Here is a 17,127-nt window from a genome sequence, read left to right on the forward strand (position 1 = left end):
ACCACCTCCCTCAAGCACCTATGTGTATATTTGGACCTCAGCATCTTAGCAGCTATAACAGCCCAGCAAGGAAACACATATGCTAAAGCAATCAGCACATGAGTGTGGAACATGCATTTGGATAATGATCAGTGACACAGAGCACTTACTTCTACAGAAAGATGTCTTTATTGCCGTGACTATAATTAGCTGGCATTGATGTGATCACTGGAGATATTTAAGTACATGAAAGCAGGGTCTCTGAACACTGAGCAAAGTTTCATAATTGCACTTGGGGAAAAAGTTTAGCATGAAACACTGACAAAATAGGCTTTCCCTGAAAGGCTGGCAAAAATGAACAAACCTCAAAATCAGATCAAGACTCCAAATATTCTTGCTGGCTTTCTTGTCATAATTTCCTAGGTAAGGCCAAAAATACCTACTACAGTCCTGGAGAGTTAAAATTTCCCTCTGTCCAACAAGAAGGGGCTGATTTTTCCGACAGGAACTCAGTGTTATTCAACAGAATTCACCCCGCTGATCAGGAAATTCACTCAAGGACGAGAGATGCCTAAAATGGATGGGACGAGTCCTTTTGAGAAGGGTACCTGTCCCAGGTGAGGTATTTTTAAAAGGCCCCCATTTGTGAAAGGCGCAAAGAATTGTTGGTGTTTGACCTGACCCTGGAAAGTGGCATTCAGGCAGGGAAAGGAACTCAACACCAAGGGACACAGGAGTAAAGAGAACACTAGGCTGAGAAAGGACAGCAGAACAAGGGGCAGGCTGCATCTCCAAGCCTTTACACCACACTGTGTTACCAGCAGAGCACTTCTATCAGCTTAGTTGGTGCTGCTCAGGGAAGGAGTGTAGTTATGCTGGTAGAAAAACTCCTCCTGTTAGCTTATACTGCATCTCCACTAGGGGGCACTGCCACTGCCAGCAAAGCTATACACACACACACACACCCCCGCCCCCGCAAGACTCTGTAGTCTACACAAGCCATAGGAGTTATGGAAACATGACCGTTACCGAAAAGGCAGGCATCTCTGCTGCCATTTGTGTTCGTAACCAGTAGAGCTGGTCACAAGTTTTCCAACAGAAAACGCTGATTTGTCCAAACAGACGTTCATTTCAATAATTAAGCGGGAACACGTCCATTTCAATAATTAAGTGTGTGGGGGGGGGAGAAGACAGCGTTTTGATAAAGTTAATTTTACTGAAATGAAACATTTGAAATGACCCAAAACAAAACATTGTAATATGCAGGAAATTGCAACGTTTCAGCTCAGAATGCTGGAATTTCCCATGGAACAGAGATTCCAGTGCCCCACCATCTCTAGCCACCTGTTTGCCGGGGCAGGAAGGTGGTGGGTGGTTTGCCTTCCAGGGCAGGTAACATCAAGCTCAGTTGTCCTCGAGTCAATGGTCTTGTTCAAAACCAGAGCATGGGGAGCATGTAAATAAAGAGATCGGGACTTTCTGGACAGACACCCCCGCCCCAAAGGCTTTAAAACAAAATTGTTGGAAGAAGAAGGGTTAACATGCTGGCAGCGAACAGTATGAAAATGCTGCAGAGGCAGGATTCATTGTCTTCCCCCAGTATTTATTATTGTTACCTCTGCCTTGAGAGTAGAACTGACACCAATTGATAAATTAAGGGATAGGCCTGTTTCACAGTCCACTCCCCTGAAATGCTGTTCTTCCTGCATCCCATGAAGCTTACTGACTCCCTGCATGCCTTCTAGAGCAACCAACAATTATTCCCTACCACCAGCCCTAACGGCCTTATCTTGGCTAGGACAAGAAGTCATGACCGACGTTGGGTTAACTATGATTTTTCTCGTCACATATGTAGTATGATTGAGTGGAACTGGAAAAAGAGGGATAGGTGACAGCAGGAATCTTGTTTGGTGCAACACCAGTGGCTCAGCAGTCTGAGGTGGGCCAGAGTGCTATCAAACACAGACCTCTTAGCGTGTAACCCTGGCATCTACGCAAATCAGTAAAGATCTCTTTCCAGAACTGCCTGCTCACTGCATCACATCTTGCTAACGAAAGAACAGACCGGTTGGATCACCCTAGCTGGACATAGTCTGTCCCAGTAGGAGCTGGGGTCAACCTGGAGCAGATAACACATATTAGAAGCTATCTGCAGTAGAGGCAGAGACACGGTTGAAGTCATGGTAGCTTACACACCCTCTTTTTCTCTAATCAAAGCCCACAAAGTGGTAGCCTGCTGCTAAAAAACGGCTGAACTGCTAACAAAGCAAGCACCCAACATTCGTTCTGCTGATGCAATTACTGGGCGAGTCTTAGGTGACAAGGAATCTGGAACCCCCTCTCCCACCTGCAGGGGAATACAAGCAGTGACTATTTCCTTACCAAGGACACAGCAACCAACATAGTAGCATGTAATCTCAGCCAACCATTCTCAACTTCTTCCATTCAAATGGATGTTCTTCGAAATCAGGAACATCAGCTGCTTCTGTAGTTCAGCTAATTTCACTTACTCATAATGAAGATACCAGGTGTGGATATATAGTGCTTTCCATCCATAGGTCAAAGTTGTTTTACAAAAGCATTACTAGTCCCATTTTACAGACGGGAAGGTGAGGTGCAAGGAGGTGAAGTGGCTTGCCAAGATTGAACAGCAAGCCAGTGGAAGAATTGGGATTCAAGCCCATGTTTCTCCAACTTCCGGCTCTCTGCCCAAGCCACTAGATCACAACTGTCCGGCCCTGACTACAATTATTAGCAAACTATGGAATAAGAAAAGAAACTTCTAGACAGAAGCAAAGGCAAGGTAGATTAGTTTTTTGTTCTTGTCCTCTTGAAGGACACCAAACATTCCCTTTGTCCCTGAAAGTTCAGTACAGATGAAAAAAAGACCTATTAGACCAGGGTAGAACCTCTAGCCTTCAATAGAAGATGTATTGGATATTACACAAGATCTTCTTAGAAACAGCTGCTTGTTCTGTTGGTTATTACAAATCTGGTTAATTAGATCAGAATGTTTGCAAGATACTCCATGAAAAGTTTGGATCAAAACCAAACCTAGGTCCCTGTCTGGCAAGGGGGTTCCACACAGCTGATCCAGAGCTGCACTGAAGTAACTAGGGCTCTGTGCTGGCACAGATGTTTGCCCACACAGAGCTCCCTGTGTAATCAGGGCTTGATTTGGTAGCTCACCTCTGACTAGCCTTTGGAACAGCACGAGTACAAGTCAAAGTTTCCCTGTCAAGGAAAATTAATTGAGCCGCAATCAAACTTCTGTGAAGTCAAATGATGTTACAACCGAGAAAAATTGCCAAGCTGGATCACAGGGCAGAGGCATTTATTTAATTTGTATTTGGGTCAAAGACTTAACAAAATTACAAGCAAATCTAACCAGCAATAAAAATGCGAAACTCAAAACTAGCCGTTTTCTTTCAAGGGGAAAAATAAAACCCGTCTCCTTGTTTTAATTATGAAAAGAGCAACGGATACAAGGCAGCCAGCTGTAGTGTACAACTAGGCTCTAACCAGGAGCCTGGAAATTAGCGATAGAGGCAGGAAAGATTGCCACAGGGGAGGACATAGAGAGGGCTCCAAGGGTTTTGGGAGGAGAGTCAAGGGAGGGACGATGAAGGAGGTCTGCTATAGAATTCTACACAGGAGACTGAAGGATTTCAACCTCAGGGCTGCTGCAGCTGCGTGCACTTTGCAAACGAGGATGTCCCTTGCATCAGCTGGGTTTCCTGATGGCAAGACAGGACTCAAATCCCAATAAATCCAATAGCTGTAATGGACAGATCAATAAGGACGGGAGGGGAGGGGATTAAAGCCATTTTCTTACTTTCCACCACTTTGGAGCTTGCTCCCACAGCAATAGGATTCGTTAGCAGAAGTCAGGTTTCACCAAAGCCAGCCTTGCACTGGTTTGCAGAACACAGCACTGGCCATTGAGGCCTCTACTTAGCATGCCATAGCTAGAAAGTTAGGGTTGACTGGCAAATCTTACCCTGGCCAGCAGCATCAGGGAACAAACCGAAGTCTCTGAGATGCAGCATGAATGAGCCAACCTGAGACGGCAGCTTGCAGAGCTGACTTTTTACAAAGAGTCAGAATGAATATGCCCTGGCACCAATTCCACACAGCATCAAGGAGCAAAGCTTCTCTGGTCCAACTAGCTGACTTTCTGCTACGCATGGTTCCTTTGTCCAGTAAGTACAGCATAGTATCGGTACGAGGCAATCCTCAGCGAGCCTCTCAGCAGCACAGAACACAAACAAGTCCTTGTTGCCTTTTACAAGGCTGTTTTTTCTGGTTTCAGGATCGGACCTGACAGACCAACTTCACAGTGCATTCTCCAGGATACTTCTAATGGCAGCAGGTAAAATAAATTTCACTGCCAATCAGCATGAAGGGGAAAGTCACAGACACCAGCATCCTCTAGATCAAAAAGCATTTCCTTTTCACCAAGGCATCCTTTCACTGCTGGCCTTTGAAATGAACTCTAACCACAGGCAAAATTCTGCCTCGTTACACACCTGTGTAGCCCCATTTACATCACTGAAGATGAGCAGGCGAAACTGAGGGCAAACTATTACCCAGCCTGCATCGGGTCTACGATGAGTTTCTCTCTCCCCAGCATTTTGCGGATGACACTAACCTGGGAGGAGAGGTAGATACACTGGAGGGCAGGGACAGGATACAGAGGGACCTAGACAAATTGGAGGATTGGGCCAAAAGAAATCTGATGAGGTTCAATAAGGATAAGTGCAGGGTCCTGCACTTAGGACGGAAGAACCCAATGCACAGCTACAGACTAGGGGCCGAATGGCTAGGCAGCAGTTCTGCGGAAAAGGACCTAGGGGTGACAGTGGACAAGAAGCTGGATATGAGTCAGCAGTGTGCCCTTGTTGCCAAGAAGGCCAATGGCATTTTGGGATGTATAAGTAGGGGCATAGCCAGCAGATCGAGGGACGTGATCGTTCCCCTCTATTTGACATTGGTGAGGCCTCATCTGGAGTACTGTGTCCAGTTTTGGGCCCCACACTTCAAGAAGGATGTGGATAAATTGGAGAGAGTCCAGCGAAGGGCAACAAAAATGATTAGGGGACTGGAACACATGAGTTATGAGGAGAGGCTGAGGGAGCTGGGATTGTTTAGCCTGCAGAAGAGAAGAATGAGGGGGGATGTGGTAGTAGCCTTCAACTACCTGAAAGGGGGTTCCAAAGAGGATGGCTCTAGACTGTTCTCAATGGTAGCAGATGACAGAACAAGGAGTAATGGTCTCAAGTTGCAGTGGGGGAGGTTTAGATTGGATATTAGGAAAAACTTTTTCACTATGAGGGTGGTGAAACACTGGAATGCGTTACCTAGGGAGGTGGTAGAATCTCCTTCCTTAGAGGTTTTTAAGGTCAGGCTTGACAAAGCCCTGGCTGGGATGATTTAACTGGGAATTGGTCCTGCTTCGAGCAGGGGGTTGGACTAGATGACCTTCTGAGGTCCCTTCCAACCCTGATATTCTATGATTCTATGGTGAAGTGGAGAACTTCTGTAAAAAGAAAGACACTGCTGACCTAACTAGGCCAATATGCCCTGTGTTTCAAATGCAACGTTTGAAGGATCTGTTCCTTCTTTACTTAATCTTATATGGCCCCCATTGCGATAGTATCTGAGCCCCTCAGTCTATAATGTAGTTACCCCCACAACACCCCTGTGAGGTAGGGCAGTGCTATTATGCCCATTGTACAGATGAAGAACTGAGACTAAGTGACTTGCACAAGATCACGTCACAGAGGAAGCCTGTGGCAGAGCAGGGAATTAAGCATGTCTCCCAATTCCTAGGCTAGTGCCCTAACCACTGGGACAGCCTTCCTTTCTTGTCAAAGTCCTGTTACCTCCAACAGCCTCATAGACCCCTAGAACAGGGCAAGGAGAGGAGCAAGATGATCCTTGATCTATTTGTAGGTTTTTTGTGAAGCTACCAGCTGCCTTTGGGGAATCACTAGTTCCTGCATGCAGAAGCTGGCAGGTAACCATCTAACCCCAAATCCACTGATGTGAGTGGAAAGGGCTTTGGAGCAGGTCCTAAGCGAAAGAGGAAATGGTTTACAAGTCCTTTGTGTAAGACGGACATCCTTGTAACATTTAAGCCTACACATAGTTATAGGTTTTCTAATCTTATCAATTTTAAAGATCTTAAAACGTAATGTTTTTGCTTTAAAGAATACTTTGCAAGTACAACTAGAAAAGAAGGGTACTAAAATCTAGGACCATTTTATTCAGCTGTGTGTATTTTTACTTGAATTTCCAGAAATCCTAAATTCACATAGCTTCCAGTAATTTCATCAGGAGGAGTGGGTTCTCAACAGCTCTAAAAATAAAAGAAAAGAAAAGCAGCTACTGACTATATATTTAATTCAAATATAGCCCTTGCCTCACAAAGCAGACAGCAGCAAGAACTAAGGTGTCAATAAGTTCCTTTACAAACATTAAGAGATCTGCTATATTTCAGCTCTCTGTAAGTCATTTTAGGCCAACTCTGAATTCCATACACCGTCGATCTGGAACTGAAAATACACTTGGAGGGCTGTAATGCTTCCTTAAAAGAAAAGAAAGCATAGTGTCACCCTTGGGGTGTCCTAAGAATGCACAGATCATTACATTACATAACTAGATGTTTCCTCAAAACATAAACTATCACGAAGAGATCAAACACCGAAATCAGCTTCTTAGAAAGGCAGTTTGATCAGTTTATAACGCAAACACCAAAAGGGCAGTCTCACTTTGTTGTTACATTTTGGGAAAACCACGATGTTTGGCTTTACTTGCTTAACTGATGAGTCCTATTTACCAACACAAGGACCTACAGTGTCTTATTCTTCCTTCTATGGGTCTCCCCACACAGAGCAGTTGGTAGGATCAGGGCCTTGGACTCTACCCGGGGAAAGACTTACATAGATGGTCAGCTTTAACTGAATGGGAGTATTCATCCGCCTAAACAGGACTACTAACATGTGTAAAGTTAAAGCAAGTGCTTAAATCTTTGCAGAATTGGGAGTAAATTTGTACTCAACACAAGACCTTAAACTATTGATTGCACTGTACACTTTCAATCAAAGCTCTTCAGTATTTCCTTAAAACATACAAATTACTATAGGCAAGATGTCATAAGAGCTGAAAACATTACTAGAAAACATTAGTAAAACCCACTCATGGAACAAAAGCAAAGGCAGTCCTAGGATAGAGAGGATGATTGCAATGCATACATTTAGGACTCAAGATGACCCCTTTTTATCTTTGAGAGTTGTCAAGTTTAATTCATGTTTGGAAAAATATCAAACTGGGATACCCTTGCTACCAATAACATTCCCTTGCCTTTGTTACCAGTACAACCTAAGGTTATTAGAATAGGCCACATGTTTAATATCTACTCATCAACATATAGGCTACTTGTTTATTTCCACAGTTAGCTCAGTGTGGACAACACAGACAGAACAGCCAGCTTCATTTGTGTTTCTAGTCAGTTTCATTCTCTGGTTTCCCATGCACTTCTAGAGCAAATGCCACAAATGCTTGGACTGTAAAATCCTAAAGGGAATGTTTTAAAAACAAAAACACAAAAACACACTTTTCAGTAACATAAAAAGAATTTGGAAACATTTCTGGTTCTGATCATTTTTGTAAGAATTTTTTTTTCCCAAGTTGGAAAACCTCAAGATCCAATCTTGCCGTGCAGCGGGACCACTGCACCTGTGCACAATCCCAGTGGCCTTTCTGGGGGAAAGCTGCGTACACCCATGCTGATCTGATTGCAGAATTTGACCTGTGCCTACTTGACAGTGTCCCTTTAACAGATGAGACTTAAAAAGGATTTATAGGGTTATGACACCCTATGGCCCCAATCCTACTATGCAATCTGCTAACACAAACTCCTGAGGGATCCCCTTCACATTGGGACTGCACAGGAGTAGGGACCTATCATCAGACTGCTCTGCCAGCTGGGAGATGAAGCTATGCTATCTTGCCATGGTTAAAACAGAATTTAACAGAGCTTCGTAGAATTTTTCTCACCAGGGGAAGACTGTTTTTATTTTTGTCAGATGAGTAAGACCATGTTTGGTTTTGTTTTTTAAATCATGGTAGAAGGTGGGCAAGATTTTGTCTCTGGGCTAGTAAATGTCCAGGGCAGTGTTTGAAGCCAAATCCCATTCTCTCAAATACCAAAACTAAAGGGACACGGTCACCTTAAAAACAAAAACACTGCCACCTGCATTTTGTACACCAGTTGTTACAGGCAACACCTAAGAGGACTACAAACTAAGGGAGACTGGAGGTGGAATACTTCCATTTTGCCAGTTCGTTTACTTTTCTATAATTCACCATGTCCTATGGACACTTTCCACTCTTTCTGTGGGTCTGTCATACAGCAACAAAGGAAAGATACTTTTAAAAAACAGAAAAATGGGATTCTAGAGCCATACCAGTTAGCAAGAGGTGGGGATGGACTCAAGGGCAGATATAGGACCTGAAACTACTTTTAATACAGGGGGCGGTTTTTTGTTTTGTTTTTTTTAAAAAAAACAGACTAGATTCAAGCTGATGATGCCCCAGTATGGGTGTCAATGTGCATCACCCCCACCTGGAGTATTTTCTGGGTGTCTAATATACTTCCAGTACGGTCTGTTTCACTTTACCTGTGACATCTGTGGCCTGAAATTGATGTCCTTGAGATCAATAGATCCAGGTGACAGGTTATGAAGCAGCTGGCAGAGCAAGACTCCATCTCTCAAAGCCTGAGCCAGGTCAAACACAACAGCTGAGGGCCAGACCACCCTGTGGTTCGGGGGCAAAACTTTGCAGTCGATCAGCCAGCGGCCACACTGCCTCCACTCCTCCATCGTCCTGCAGAGAAACGTACCCTTCAAATAAAAGGTGCCCTGGATGAGTTGCCAGCGGCCAAAACTACGGTTCCAGTCCCCTCTCCCTTTTCATTGAGGACACGCACAAGCCGCTTGCAGCAGTCCCTCCTCCTTCGATTGGGAGGCTCCGGGGCGAGTTGAGAAGCTTCCCCCTTGCAGGATGGTCAAGTGCTATCGCTCCTTTCCAGTTTGATGTGCGGCCAACGCAGGAAGCATTTCGGGGGCGGGGGCGGGGGCGGGGGCGGGCACGGGGGAGGGACTTCCAAGACTCCTTTTTTTAATCGCTCCCCGGCGTGGTTTTGGCAGCTTTACTTCTTGCCTATAAAACGCTCCGTAGATCCCAGCTCAGCGGCTCCTTTCAGCGTCTCTCCCCCCGCAGCACACGCTCGGCTCGGCTCCTTGGTCCGGCTCCGGTTAAAGCCAGGAAAGGAGAGGCACAGGCGTGGGGGGGCTAAAAGCCCATCCCCGCCTGCCCCCTCCCCTCAGGGGGCTGCTGCTCGCCGGGGAGGGTCGCTTGTCTCTCTCCAGCCTCCCCCTTGAGTTGCTGGACTTCCCCTGCCCTCGTCTCGATGGGGCTTTGTCTGGGGCTCCCCGCCAGCGGTTTGCAGCCTTCCCGAAGCGGGTTCACGTGGCGAACTAACAAAGACCCGCCACCCGGGGCGAAGGGGGAGGCTCGCCGGCCTGGGGCTCCCCTCTGCTGCGTCCCAGCGCTGGGCAAGGCTACAAAACCACCACAACCGGCCCCTCCTCGCTGCTCTCGCCCGTCCGCCTCCTCTCTCCGGGGAGCGCCGGCGCAGCGCAGCGGGGCACCCCTCTCTCGCCCTCCCCCTGAGGAAGGGGTGTGGGGAGGGGGATCCGCGGACAGCGTGTCCCAGCCACAAAAGAGCCACCCCCCTGCGCCGACGGGGGGGGAGGGGGGCTACAATCCGGCAACTCTCCCTGGGGGGGGGGCCGCCGGGAAGCAGACAAAGAAGCCGCCGCGCCGCGGAGATACAATGTGTCGCTGGGGCTGCTGCTCCCCGCTTCCCTTCCTCCCCTGCCGGGGCTGGCCGGGGGCCGGCAGCTGTCCCCTGCCCGCTCCGATCGCCCGCCCGCCCGGCCGCGGAGGAGGAGGAGCTCGCTGCAGCTCCCCTCCCCTCGCCCCGCTCAACTTCCTTCCCCCGCGGGAGGAACCTGGCGCAGGGGGGTTACGGGGCAGCCGCGGGTGGGGCCCCTCCGGACCGCCCTGGGCAGGGGCAGGGCCAGAGCCACGCTGCCCCGGGAGGGGGGGGCTCGGGCTGACTTGGGGGAGTCTCCCCCCGCCCCGTGGGGCTGGCCGGAGCTGCTGGCACTGATTTTGTAGGACAGAGGTTATATATATATTTTGGCGTTCAATGTTTCCATGGAAACGTTTAAAGAGATACTGCCAAGTGAAGTCACCTCCCCCACCCCACCCCACCCCCGTCACCTCCTCTCCTAACACCGCTTCCCCTCCCTTGCAGATCCCTGCCTGCCAATAGTCTCCAAGCAGTGCCTTCAAATTAAGCCCAGGCTTAAGTACCTTGCTGCATGGGGCCTAGATTATTCACTCATCACCTTTACTTTTTGCCATTCATGTTTTTGGTTTAGCGGTGTGTTTATATTGCCCTTCACTCAGCCTGGGAGAATAAACACTGGCTGGTCGATTTCAGCTCTGGTTTACAGTCCCTTTCACTTCTTATTCATTTGTATCACAGTAGTATCTAGAGAGCAGTGGTTCGCAACTCTCAGGCTGCTTGTGGCCCAGTCAGCACACAGCTGCAGCCCATTTGACATCCTCAGGGCCATACAGGTAGTATATATATATATATATATATATTGTGTGGCTGTGACCCACATAATGCTTAGGGAGCTGCATACCTAACCCACTATGGTAAACAGGTTGAGAACTACTAACCTAGAGGCATCAACCAAGATCAGGGCACGATTAGGCTAGAGGTTGCAGCTGCACTTGGGAAGAGAAAGAAGGCAGTGTTATTATCCCCATTTTACAGATGGCAAACTGAAGCAGAGAGAGATCAGATTTTCAGAAGTTCTCAGCTCCCATTTAGAGACTAAAATAAGTGGTCAGATTTTCAAAAGAGCTCAGTACCGGGGGTGCTGACTGGTGTTGAGCATCTGACTGTAAGCATCACTCTGGGAGCTGTGGAAATTTGGCCACAATTGGCTTCCCCAAGGTCAAACTGAGGACGGTGATGGAACCAGGAGGCAAAGTCCTTCTAATCTTATCTTTGGGTTGTAAATACTGCAGGGAAATGTTTAACCCAAACAAAAAGTGTTCATTAACTTCTGAACAATGTTCATGGCAACCCTTCTAAAAGCCAGGGTCTAGTTATTTATTACAAAACTGAACTCTCAGCCTTAAACTCCTTAGCGACATCTTCTAAATTTCACCTGTAATCTTCTGCACCCTCTCCCATCCCAAGTCAGACAAACACAAACCTTTTTTATTCTGTTTTTTCCCCCTTCCCAGAGAGCTTCTCCCTCATTTAATGGCCTTCCATGGTTTCTACAGGAAAAATGGAAGCTTTGGCATTGATAGTGAAATGAATAGGAACTCTTCCCCCGCTTCTCAGAGAAATGCAATGATAACCTCTCAGATGTAGACACAGAAGAAGGACTTTTTCTTCCAGCATGATCCAACAAGGGGAGAAGAACAGCACTTCAGAATGCTGTACTATTAATTTCTGAGAGCAAATTTCTTAAGGCCTAATACACCGGTTACCTGGCTGCTCCTGGTATGTTCTTGATCTGACTGTGTATGATAGCCGGTCTACCCTGGCAGAATATAGACATACTAAAGGCTGTGAGGGAGCAACATATACATTAGTTTGTATATACATTTCATATTCAGAGCTACACCCCACTCTGGGGGCAGGCAAACGCGTGCTGTGTAGACTACAGTACGGAATTTCTAATTCCCCAGGAACATGATTTCTTATAGCAGCTTTCCTTTTCTTTTTGTTCTTTGTCATGGTTTTCACTGGCACTCTGCTAGAGCTCGAACAGCACCACTTGGGCAAGAATCATGTTACACCAAGGATACATTTGGCTCAGTGTGGCTTTGTGAGATCAGCTCTGTAGGGGGAGGACTACAGCTCAGTGTATTACATGTATATATGTAAAGTGTATATATAAAAAGTGTGCTTTGCTTCTGGACACTTCGGAGCAATCATTGCATCTGCAAAGCTAGCATCTGCATACTCCAAGCTGGTTTCTCACCTATCTCTGCAACCATAAAAATGGCTGCTAGCTGAGTTATTCTGATAACAGCTAAACTCCGTTAAGGCAAACCAAAGAAAATAACGCATACCCGCCATATACTTTGCTACTACTTTATATTTATGTTTTAAAAGAGACACCAAAATATTTCAAGGAAAGCACTGGAGAAATGCACCGATGGTAGGTGCTGTTTGCATGTGCCTGAGCTGAGAAGCAGCCTCTATAAATTATACAATAATGGGTTCAATTCAGTGATAGATGTCCTTCTTCCCCTCTGCCTATTGGCGTTGTTGGGAATGATAGCTGGCATTAAATTTGTTACTGAGCCAACTGCTGTAGGCGTTTCATGGACAGATGCTTATCTGCTGCCCTCTACTGGAGACAGAATGTTAATATTTGTATTGCTTCCAGCGTACTGTTGTTACCTTCCTATCCACACTAGCTAAACCTATAGAGATTACTATCTTCAAGGAGAGATTAATTGTAATAATACTTTGGCTTTTCATCCCAAGGTGCTTCCTTATCTATATACAATACAACTGAGCTTCAGTCACCTCTGTGGTGGAGGATAGCAGCCAACCAATACACAGCACGCTGCACAATGGTGCAAGAAGGGAATATTTTGGCTGGGCAAAGCAGTAGGGTTTTTTAAAGCAGCAACAGGAGTTTCATTAGTCAAGCAGTGCAGGGGCAAACTGGGTTCTTTTTAAAATCTCATCTTACACACACAGAGCGAGAGAGAGAGAGAGAGAGAGAGAGAAAAGTGCATGGAATTCAACCATTCCACCTTGGAACAATAAAAGACTAGAATTGACACTGCGGCAGTTTGAACAAGTGCTTTCAAGGAGTTTTTTAAACCTGGCATGACTTTGAGCACAAAGCCATCCTCTAACTTAATCAGGCCTTTTTAGTGATCACCGTGAGAGCCTCCTATTGCAAGAAGACCCCACGAAGTCCGCTGGGGACCTGACTACAATACTTTACAGGGAAGCATTTAGATACTATGGTAGTGGCTCTGCAGAAACCCTAAAAGAGCTAGATGAGATGGAAGTGCTTGTGAACTGGCTAATATGAAGTGAAGTGAGCTGTAGCTCACGAAAGCTCATGCTCAAATAAATTGGTTAGTCTCTAAGGTGCCACAAGTCCTCCTTTTCTTTTTGGCTAATATGTATGTGTTAGCACTGCCATCTTCTGGATGGAACTGGAAGTGCACTGGTTTATCCTTTATGCTGCTAAAGCTAAGGGAGATTCTTTTGGCTCAAATGTTAGGGGCCAGCATTTTTGGAACAAAAGGATCTACGCTTGCTATCAGCTTGATGTTCTGAGTGACCATGACATGCAGCATGCAAACAGCTGTGAAGCTGCAGGTGCCCAATGAGTTGCTGCAGTAGATTTACTTAACTCCCTGACTCATTTCGTTTTTGTTGACCAGAATAATTGGCTTTTTTTATAACATATGGTTGTGAGTCACATATAACTTATGAGACTAGCTGCTGCACGCCAGTTATCACTATATCTCTGTCACCAGGGTGTCCCGTGCCTAGGCTGCGTGGGAGAAGGAAGCTATGGCAGGGTCTGGACGCCCCTTCTCTCAGCTTCCTGGTGGCTGGTTCCCCTAGTCCTGGGTGCTGCTCTGCTAAGCTGTCACACATCGGCATACCCACTTGGTGCAGGCAAGAATTTTTACCCAGCTTCACTACTGCTGCAATGAGTCTGATCTTCCTGCACAAGCAACCTCCATCTCTGAGAATAGCTAATGTTAGCCTCTTGTCCCTCTCTCTTGCTCCTATCTCTGGAGAAGCCACACATGACTAGGTTCTTATAAATTCCAAGGCCTGAAGGAACCATTGTGCTCATCAAGTCTGACCTCCTGTAAACACAGGCCATAAAACGTCCCCAAATAATTCCTAGAGCAGATCTTTTAGAAACAAATCTCATCTTGGTTTAAAAATTGTTGGTGATGGACAATGCACCACAACCCTTGGTAAATTGTTCCAGTGGCTAATTACTAATGCTGCAACTATCACTGGGGTATATAGATGGCACTTTCCTTCCAACACCATCACCCTTTTTCATGGACAGAGTCATATTGATACCTACCTTTCATCCACAGCGCTCTGCCTTAAGATCAGAGAGTAAATGAACTGAAGCTGGACAGCACAGCATGACCTTAAGAGGTAGAGTAGACTGGGTTGCATAGTATTGTAATATTATAGTGTAACAAGTCGGGAGAACGGAGATGCAAAAATAATTTATAGGGAAAGAAAAATAGACGCTCTTTAGCAAATTGAAAGATATATAAGTTTCCTTTGGAGAATGGGAGCCAGGCATTTGCTGGCATCAGAGTAGGGTTTTCCCGTGTAATACCTATTGCTGTTCTAAAACATTTACTTGGAAAGTGCACTTGTTGGCAGACAACGAAGGAATTCAGAGAGGACTTTGCGGGAAGGGTCAAGTAGACAGACAGAGACAGCAGTTGACTTTTGGAGGCCTACAGCTTTCAATTATTTTCCTTTTGTTAGCTTGGCAACTTAATCACTTCAGTTACTGGGGTTTTTATTTTGCTGTGGGCTTGATGATGACGCCATCAACAGAGTTTTGGAGAAGCTCAAGATACCTTGACCATGCCAAAAAATAAATCTGGATCCACTAAAGATTCTGCATTTCGCTCTCAAACTCCCACAAGCTGGAGCGTGAGCCAGTCTGCTTTCTCTTCCATGCTAGTCGGAGGCACAGACCTGACTTCACAAGCAATGTCAGAATATTTGAATGGGAACATTTCTGCAGGATCATTCATTCCTTTTCTTCTCCTTTCTTTCTCAGGTCAACACTTTTGGATGCAGGCAGGAAGTGTAGAGTAGTAATGTATCCCTATTTGTTGGAAATAACGTGGTATTTTTTAAAATATGTAAATGAAAACCACATGTGAAGGGGATGGTAGCTAGCAAAATGGGGTCTTGGTCCATGATTAGGGCCCCTAGATTCTACAGTAATAGAAATAAATAATAACAATAATCTATTTGTGTAATAATTTCATACATTAGATATTTAGCAAAATGTTCAATGGCATTCTAGCCACAAGAGATATGAAGTGTGAGAGCTTAAATTTAGCATTATCAGCTGGGTAAAAATAGGTAACCTTAAGATAAATTTCCTCCTATGTGTGCCAAAAAACATTACAGCTAAGAAAAACCTAAGCATTTAAAAATATGGAAATGAACAATTAAGGGAAGGTAGATAACTATTTGGTTACACTCACAGTTCATACAGATTCTTAAATAAGTCTACATGAGTAAATTCCACACTGAATATTCCAAAAATAACCTTAACTCTGACCTCCTATCCTTACTCAGCTTCAGTCAATAACTAAACATCCTCTCACACCCAACTACGGTTCATTGTATACATTTCCAATATTGGATATAAATGCCCATAAGCTACACACATTACACGGGGCCCAGCCTCCAACCTTCTGTTCACCTACTCACCAAGTATGTAAAAGGCTGTTATAAAGAGAAGGGTGATAAATTTTTCTCCCTCACCACTGAGGACAGGACAAGAATGTAATGGGCTTAAACTGGGAGATTTAGGTTAGACACGAGGAAAAACTTCCTAACTGTAAGGGTAGTTAAGCACTGGAGCAAATTATTTGTGGAATCTCTGTCACTGGAAGTTTTTCTGAGCAGGTTAGACAAACACCTGTCAGGGACGGTCTAGATAATACTTAGTCCTACCTCAGTTCAGGGGACTGGACCAAATGACCTATCCAGGTCCTTTCCAGTCCTACGTTTCTATGATTCTATGATTATTAGCCAGAGACACCAATATATCTTATACAGCCAGAGAGATGTTTTCCCATCCTGACTGCGCACTGTGGTCGAGGGAAAACCACATCTTACACCATGGTCTTCATATTCAGCCCAAAACACCTTTTCTCCCATCCACTATGAAACAGGAAAGCACTACGAAACAGGAAACCACTACAAAAGGAAAGACAGTCTTGTTCTGAAAACACTTGACTGGATTCAGTTCCTGGTTCTGCTAGAGACTTCCTGTCTGACATCGGGCAAATCACTTAGTCTTTCAGAGTAGCAGCCGTGTTAGTCTGTATCCGCAAAAAGAAAAAGAGGACTTGTGGCACCTTAGAGACGAACAAATTTATTTGAGCATAAGCTTTCGTGAGCTACAGCTCACTTCATCGGATGCATGCAGTGGAAAATACAGTGGGGAGATTTTATATACACAGAGAACATGAAACAATGGGTGTTATCATATACACTGTAACGAGAGTGATCAGGTAAGGTGAGCTATTACCAGCAGGAGGGGAGGGAAAAAAAAAAAAAAAACCTTTTGTAGTGATAATCAAGGTGGGCAATTTCCAGCAGCTGACAAGAATGTGTGAGGAACAGTGGGTGGAGGGGGGAAATAAACATGGGGAAATAGTTTTACTTTGTGTAATGACACATCCACTCCCAGCCTTAACCCAATTCACCCCAGTCAACCTCTTTCTGTGCACTGGGAATCCCATTATACTTTCCTACTTATCCTCCTGTTATGACTCAGAGATTGCATCTCCTCCTTACAACTCTCGTGATTTTATCGCTGGTCTCACAGTACGCGGTATTTACCTTAAAGCCCCAGCTTCCGCAGTCATTTGATTGCCTGATAATCTCCACTTTCATTTTTAAATAGCAGTACATTTCCAGCTCTTGTGGTTGTGAAACAAAGCTTAAAAACATGAACCCTAAAGGCCTCACCGGCAAATAACAAGAACCCCACATTTATTATTTTAAAACCTCATGATTTTTATGACAATCTCACAATTTTTGAGGACCTGACTCTTGATTTGCGAACACTTGGGGTTGGCCACGGTGTGTCAGGAGGTCAGACGAGATGATAATAGTGGTCCCTTCTGGACTCATAATCCATGAATCTTCAAGGCAGAGATCACATATGCACCATTCTCCAGTCAGTCTGACTGGCAGCCAACCTCCAAGTA

General features: G+C 45.4%; 1 protein-coding gene across 7 annotated transcripts in view; it reads right to left on the bottom strand.

The window, feature by feature from the left end:
• VAV2 (vav guanine nucleotide exchange factor 2) overlaps positions 1-9,983 on the bottom strand; it is a 326,398-nt gene extending 316,415 nt beyond the window's left edge. For all 7 annotated transcript variants that reach the window (XM_073313966.1, XM_073313965.1, XM_073313964.1 and 4 more), the window contains exon 1: positions 8,664-9,983. In XM_073313966.1, coding sequence (XP_073170067.1) covers positions 8,664-8,867 — 204 coding nt within the window. In that variant the 5' untranslated portion in view covers positions 8,868-9,983. The remainder of the gene's footprint in view (positions 1-8,663) is intronic.
• Positions 9,984-17,127: the final 7,144 nt, after the last annotated feature.

This window comes from Lepidochelys kempii, chromosome 16 (genome assembly GCF_965140265.1).
Source record: "Lepidochelys kempii isolate rLepKem1 chromosome 16, rLepKem1.hap2, whole genome shotgun sequence".
NCBI lineage: Eukaryota > Metazoa > Chordata > Testudines > Cheloniidae > Lepidochelys > Lepidochelys kempii.